Raw genomic sequence first — 7,384 nt, forward strand, 5'->3', positions numbered from 1 at the left:
TGTGATGTTCTGGTGCCCTCTAGGGTCATTCAGACAGCTGGTTGAGGACCTATTACTGATGAATGTGATGTTCTGGTGTCTCTTGGGTAATTCAGCAGCTGGTTGAGGACCTTATTACTGATGAATGTGATGTTCTGGTGCCTCTTGGGTCACACACACACACACACACACACACACACACACACACACACACAGTATTCGTACGACAGGAATGCAAAGTGTGTGTCACAGCCAGGTAATGAGCCCATCCTTCTCCCAGGCTGCTACCTGCCTGGTCCTACAGTGACTAGCACACTCTCATATTTCTTCACAACATTCAGCCATGAACAAAGTCCAACTTGACATTTCCATTCCCTGCCTGTTAAGAATGCTTCCGTGTTAGGAATGACCTACCATCCTAAAACCCCTCATTCAAAAAGCATATACATAGAGGTGTTGATATCTGAAACTGCCACCTGATTTGTACACATTGTAATAAGACACGTCTTCATATAAGCTATTTATGAGCCAGTTAGAAGCTGATTGACGTCCACTTGTTTCCTACTACAAACCGTATTTAATCTTAAACCAATCTGCTGCCTGGCATCTAGATGTCTCATAGCTGATGTGAGCAACTCAGACAGTTTATACTTTTGTAATCAACCTCCTCTGCCTTTAGATAAAGGAGAAAGTTAGTAAATGAAGGCCTGCCGACTCTGAATACATAGCTATAGCTGCCGTACCAGAGTCTGACAGAGTGAGTGAGCAGTGGGCAGAACAGACAGTCCATCACAAGTAGCCTAAGCACTACAACGAATGAAAGTCTCTATCAGTACGTAAGTCTTTTTCACCTTAAAAAGGATACACAACGGTGCGTTGTGTCAACTGTCAAACATAAATTCTAAGCACACTTTGTAGGCCTACTTTCGAAAAGATTAGGTTTGATACATTAACATAAGAAGCGCATAAATCCGCAATATTCAGATTTATCTATTTATTCATGTTCCCACCACTATAAAATACACATATATTTATTCATGTACCCACGACTATAAAATATGAAATACTTGTTTTTCTACGATATTTGTGTTATAACAGGTCTGCATTTTTATACGTTTTAATGTTGCGAGATTACCACGTTCCGGACTGTCACAACAAAAGTCAGTGCGGTCACCCAGCAGTAGCCAACGGGCTTGACTCCGTCGAGTTGGATCTTACCTGAGGTTCAAAACAGGTGAGTGGAAATCTCAGGTATCATCTCTCTAGTTCTGCCATACGCGTGCTGTGTTGTCGAGCGTTGTACTTAGTTCCTAGTTACATATCGCAACTTCCAGAACGTGTCTGGTTTGACATTCGCCACCCGTTTCCTTCTCTTGCCTGTTGAAGCGCGATGTTACAACTCCACGCCCATTCCAGCAACTGTGCAACGAACCTGTTCGATGTTGCTTTAGTAATTCAACGTCTTTACACAGCACGGCTAAATAACTAAACCGATAAGCCTATTATTGTCTGAGTATGAATTCATAGGCCTGCGATTTCTATAGGGCTATTATTATTATTGTGAAACATTATGTAATTGTCTTGCTATGGATTCCTATTCACACAGTATTCCTGTATTTTTAATGGCATGATTATACAGGTAAATTGTCTGTTGATTGTCAGCTAAGAAATTCTATTACAGTTTTCAAAAATATTCTCATACTGTATTTTCCCTGTGTGTCAAACCTTATAGCATCAGTTCATAAAAAAAGACTGCCTTTAAGTCAAAAAGAGCACAGGCCCTTTCTCTTTGCGTGTCCTAGCTTGATCGAGAGGCCTCAGGCAATGCATTCTACCTAGACAGGAATGTATTAGCATGCACCAGCACAGTAACCCACACACACACACACACACACACACACACACACACACACACACACACACACACACACACACACACACACGATGGTGTAAATAAAGTTATCCAATTGTCATATTTGGGAGTAAAAGTAACAGATACCTTACTAGAAAATCGGATAAAGTAAAAGTGGAAGATAATATGGTTCTAAAGTATTTCTGGTTTTTAAAATATTACTTAGGTATCAAAACTACATGAATTGTATTGCGAATATATCTTAAGTCACAAAGGAGAAGTCTATACATTTCTTTTACAATTCCAGTTTGGCAAGACTTGCTATTTTTTCATTCTTGTATATTTACGGATTAGCCAGGGGGGCGGACTCCAACACTCAAGACATATGATTAACAAACTAAGCATTTGTGTTTAGATGGAAGATCTGCCGAATCAAAGGGGCAGTGGGATGACCAGGGATGTTCTCTGTGTTTAGTAGAGTCTGCCAGATCAGAGGCAGTAGGAGATGACCAGGATGGTGTCTCTGTTTAGTGCAGTCGCAGATAGAGGCCAGTAGGATGACCAGGGATGTTCTCTGTTAGCTGAGTCGCCAGATCAGAGGCAGTGGGATTGACCGGGATGTTCTCCTGTTTAGTGAGTCTGCAGATCAGAAGTGGCAGTAGGGATGAACCAGGGGATGTTCTCTGTTTTAGTGAGATCTGCCAAAGATCCAGAGGCAGTAGGGATGCCAGGGATTTCTCTGTTTAGTGAGTCTGGCCAGATCAGAAGGCAGTAGGGATGACAGGGATGTTCTCTGTTTAGTGAGTCTGCAGATCAAGGCAGTGAGAAGACCAGGGATGTTCTCTGTTTGTGGTCTGCCCAGATCCAGAGCGCAGTGGTGGACCAGGGATGTCTCCTGTTTAGTGAGTCTCCAGATAGGAGCAGTGGGATGACCAGCGATGTTCTCTGTTAGTGAGTCCTCCGGATAAGAGCAGAGGGATGCCAGCGGATGTTCTCTGTTTAGTGAGTCTGCCAGATCAGAGGCAGTAGGGATGACCAGGGATGTTTCTCTGCGTTTAGTGAGTCTGCCAGATCAGAGGCAGTAGGGATGACCAGGGATGTTCTCTGTTTAGTGAGTCTGCCAGATCAGAGGTAGTAGGGATGACCAGGGATGTTCTCTTGATAAGTGTGTGAATTGGACCATTTGTCTGTCCTGCTAAGCATTCAAAATATAACGAGTACTTCTGGGTGTCAGGGAAAATGTATGATGTAAAAAATCCATCATTTTCTTTAGGAATCTAGTGAAGTAAAAGTAAACGTTGTCAAAAAATATAAATAGTAAAGTACAGATACCCCCGAAAAATCGACTTAAGTTGTACTTTAAATTATTTTACTTAAGTACTTTACACCACTGCACACGCACACAAATATGCAGTCACCTAAAGCCATAGAGAAATTGTTATTTTAAATAAAAAGTGAGAGACGGCCTCATTATTAACTAGTGTGTTGTGGTTGGTGTAATATGTAGATCAATGAGGCGTCAGATAGCCTAGTGGTTAGAGCCAGTAACAGAAAGGTTGCTGGATCGAATCCCCGAGCTGACAAGGTAAAAATCTGTCGTTCTGAACAAGACAGTTAACCCAATGTTCCCAGGTAGGAGTCATTGTAAATAAGAATTTGTTCTTAACTGACTTGCCTAGTTAAATAAAAATTATGACATGTATTCCATGAATCATTGGTGTATGATGGGAATGACCTACTACGATTGCTATTATGCCAAGCATTTATTATGTAACTTACATCAGAAGGGTTGTGTGAGGAGAGGAGGTAGTGTGTGACATAGAAAATGAGCTTGTGAGTTTGAATGAGAGTACATCATCTGAAAAGAAACAATTTAATTGTCTGGTTCATTCTTGTACAATGTGTCCTACCTGTGCCCCGCCCAACTCAATGAGTGAATGCAATAACAAGTCCAAGTCAAGTGACTTCAGTGAAATTCCATTTCCTAAAAAGTCACCTTACAGGAACAGCATGTATGCAGTGTGTATCAGTAGCCAGTAGATGGGGATAGCATTCCACTTTTGAATGACAAGCAAACTGTCCTGTAAGCTGTCCTGTAAGCTGTCCTGTACGCTGCCCTGTAAGCTGTCCTGTAAGCTGCCCTGTACACTGTCCTGTAAACTGCACTGTAAACTGTCCTGTACGCTGCCCTGTAAGCTGTCCTGTACGCTTGCACTGTAAGCTGATCTTGTAAAAGCTGTCCTGTAAGCTACTCCTGTAAGCTGTGTCCTGTAAAGCATGCACTGTAAACTGGTCCTGTACCGACTGCACTGTAAGCTGTCCTGTAAAGCCTGTCCCTGTACGCTGTCCTGTATGCGCTGTCGTCCAACGCTGTCTGTAAGCTGCTCCTGTAAGCTGCACTGTAAGCTGTCCTTGGTAAAGCTGGTCCTGTATGAAAGATCTGTAGCCCTGTACAGCTGTCTGACTGTCCTGTAACGTCGTCCTGTAAGCTGTCTTAACTCTGTAAGCTGCACTGTTAAGCTGCACTGTAAGCTGTCCTGTAAGCTGTCCTGTAAGCTGTCCTGTAAGCTGTCCTGTAAGCTGTCCTGTAAGCTGTCCTGTAAGCTGTCCTGTAAGCTGCCCTGTACGCTTGCCCTGTTACGCTGTCCTGTAAGCTGTCCTGTACGCTGCCTGTACGCTGCCCTGTAAGCTGTCCTGTTACGCTGTCCCTGTAAGCTGTCCTGTAAGCGCACTGTAAGCTGTCCTGTAAGCTGTCCTGTAAGCTGTCTGTAAGCTGTCTGTAAACTGCCCTGTACGCTGCCTGTACGCTGTCCTGTAAGCTGCACTGTAAGCTGCACTGTTAAGCTGGCACTGTAAGCGTGTCCTGTAAGCTGTCCTGTAAGCTGTCCTGTAAGCTGTCCTGTAAGCTGTCCTGTAAGCTGTCCTGTAAGCTGCTCCTGTACGCTGCCCTGTACGCTGCCCTGTACGCTGTCCTGTACGCTGCCTGTATACTGCCTTGTACGCTGCCCTGTACGCTGTCCTGTAAGCTGCACTGTAAGCTGCACTGTAAGCTGCACTGTAAGCTTGTCCTGTAAGCTGTCCTGTAAGCTTGTCCTGTAAGCTGTCCTGTAAGGCTGTCTGTAAGCTGTCCTGTAAGCTGTCCTGTACGCTGCCCTGTACGCTGCCCTGTACGCTGTCTGTACGCTGCCCTGTAGCTGCCCTGTACGCTGCCTGTACCTGTCCTGTACGCTGCCCTGTAAGCGTGCCCTGTAAAATGTAAAGTGAGTATCCCCTTTTAGCTCTGTCTGTGTCATCTTCAATTATGTCTCATTTTAACATAGTCAAATGTTATGTAACTATTTACATTTCCTCTAGACTGTGTGTGTGTGTGTGTGTGGTGTGTGTGTGTGTGTGTGTGTGTGTGTGTGTGTGTGTGTGTGTGTGTGTGTGTGTGTGCGCGCGCGTGCACGCATGTGAAGACTGTTTACCAACCCACTTACTGTGTGTATTATCAGCCATATTGGAGATTACTGTTGTAAAGAGTGTCAAGCTGGTATTAAACATGCCTCTTCATGCAGGACACACACACACATACACACAGTCATGGGCATGTTTCACAACATCATAAGTACATTTCAAACATTTGCTAGATCATGTGAATCAGTCAATTAGTTTGATTTAAATAGTAGTCACTGTGAATATCCAGGCCAAAATAACAGTTATTGCCATAAAACTGCAAGTAGATTTAGGAAGAAATCCCTTTCCATTATGTAGGCTTGCTATCGATAAAACCAATAGTCATTGTAGTGTGATGTGTGATATGAGTGGAGGCTAGAGAAAGATCGAGGGAGCGAGAGAGAGAGAGAGAGAACCTCGGCCTAAAGGAAAGGGAAAGGGGGGATCCCTAGTCAGTTGTCCAACTGAATGCATTCAACTGAAATGTGTCTTCCACATTTAACCCAACCCCTCAAATATCAGCGCCACAGGTAACTTCCACAAAGCTGTGAACGAGCTGAGAGACAAGGCAAGAAGGGCCTTCTATGCCATCAAAAGGAACATAAAATTCAACATACCAATTAGGATCTGGCTAAAAAAATACTTGAATCAGTTATAGCCATTGCCCTTTATGGTTGTGAAGTCTGGGGTCTGCAGCTCACCAACCAAGAATTCACAAAATGGGACAAACACCAAATTGAGACTCTACATGCAGAATTCTGCAAAAATATCCTCTGTGTACAACGTAAAAACACAAAATAATGCATACAGAGCAATTATCAAAATCCAGAAAAGAGACGTTAAATTCTACAACCACCTAAAAGGAAGCGATTCCCAAACCTTCCATAACAAAGCCATCACCTACAGAGAGATGAACCTGGAGAAGAGTCCCCTAAGCAAGCTGGTCCTGGGGCTCTGTTCACAAACACAAACAGACCCCACAGAGCCCCAGGACAGCAACACAATTTGACCCAACCAAATCATGAGAAAACAAAAATATCATTGCTTGACACATTCAAAATAATTAACAAAGAAACTGAGCAAACTAGAATGCTGTTTGGCCCTAAACAGAGAGTACACAGTGGCAGAATACCTGACCACTTTGACTGACCCAAACTTAACGAAAGATTTGACTATGTACAGTCTCAGTGAGCATAGCCTTGCTATTGAGAAAGTCTGCCGAAGGCAGACCTGGCTCTCAAGAGAAGACAGGCTATGTGCACACTGCCCACAAAATTAGGTGGAAACTGAGCTGCTCGTCCTAACCTCCTGCCAAATGTATGACCAAATTGGAGGTACGTTTCCCTCAGATTACACAGACCCACAAAGATTTCGAAACAAACCCAATTTTGAAATAACACAGTGTTCCATCACAGCAGCAAGATTTGTGACCTGTTGCTGATAACAGCCAGGGCTAAGAGAGCTGATAACAGCCAGGACTAAGAGAGCTGATTACAGCCAGGACTAAGAGAGCTGATTACAGCCAGGACTAAGAGAGCTGATTACAGCCAGGACTAAGAGAGCTGATAACAGCCAGGACTAAGAGAGCTTTGCTGATTACAGCCAGGATACTAAGAAGCTGATCACAGCCAGGGCTAAGAGATGCTAATAAACAGCCTAGGACTAAGAGAGCTATAAACAGGCCAGGACTAAGAGAGCTGATTACAGCCAGGACTAAGAGAGCTGATAACAGCCAGGACTAAGAGAGCTGATTACAGCCAGGACTAGGAGAGCTGATCACAGCAAGGACTAAGAGAGCTGATAAACAGCCAGGGCTAAGAGAGCTGATCACAGCCAGGACTAAGAGAGCTGATTACAGCCAGGACTAAAGAGCTGAATTACAGCCAGGACTAAGAGAGCTGATAACAGCCAGGACTAAGAGAGCTGATTACAGCCAGGACTAAGAGAGCTGATCACAGCCAGGGCTAAGAGAGCTGATTACAGCCAGGACTAAGAGAGCTGATATTCAGCCAGGACTAAGAGAGCTGATCACAGCCAGGACTAGAGAGCGATAACAGCAGCCAGGGATAAGGAGGCTGATAACAGCCAGGACTAATAGAAGCTGATTACAGCCCGACT

At 44.0% G+C, this 7,384-nt stretch overlaps 2 protein-coding genes across 2 annotated transcripts in view; one reads left to right on the forward strand and one right to left on the reverse strand.

Annotated features, from left to right (window-relative positions):
• Positions 1 to 1,352, reverse strand: part of LOC112073649 (arf-GAP with Rho-GAP domain, ANK repeat and PH domain-containing protein 2) — a gene marked incomplete at its 3' end in the record, with an annotated part of 79,732 nt that extends 78,380 nt beyond the window's left edge. Inside the window, exon 1 of the mRNA XM_024140903.1 lies at positions 1,198 to 1,352. The remainder of the gene's footprint in view (positions 1 to 1,197) is intronic.
• Positions 1,353 to 4,108: 2,756 nt separating this feature from the next.
• LOC112073648 (keratin-associated protein 4-8-like) lies at positions 4,109 to 4,905 on the forward strand. Its single transcript, XM_024140902.1, has 3 exons — positions 4,109 to 4,246; positions 4,352 to 4,480; positions 4,702 to 4,905. Exons 1-3 carry the CDS (start codon positions 4,109 to 4,111, stop codon positions 4,903 to 4,905), a joined length of 471 nt encoding a protein of 156 aa, XP_023996670.1.
• The last annotated feature ends 2,479 nt before the right edge of the window (positions 4,906 to 7,384 follow it).

This window comes from Salvelinus sp. IW2-2015, unplaced genomic scaffold (assembly GCF_002910315.2).
Source record: "Salvelinus sp. IW2-2015 unplaced genomic scaffold, ASM291031v2 Un_scaffold2330, whole genome shotgun sequence".
Taxonomy (NCBI): Eukaryota; Metazoa; Chordata; class Actinopteri; order Salmoniformes; family Salmonidae; genus Salvelinus; species Salvelinus sp. IW2-2015.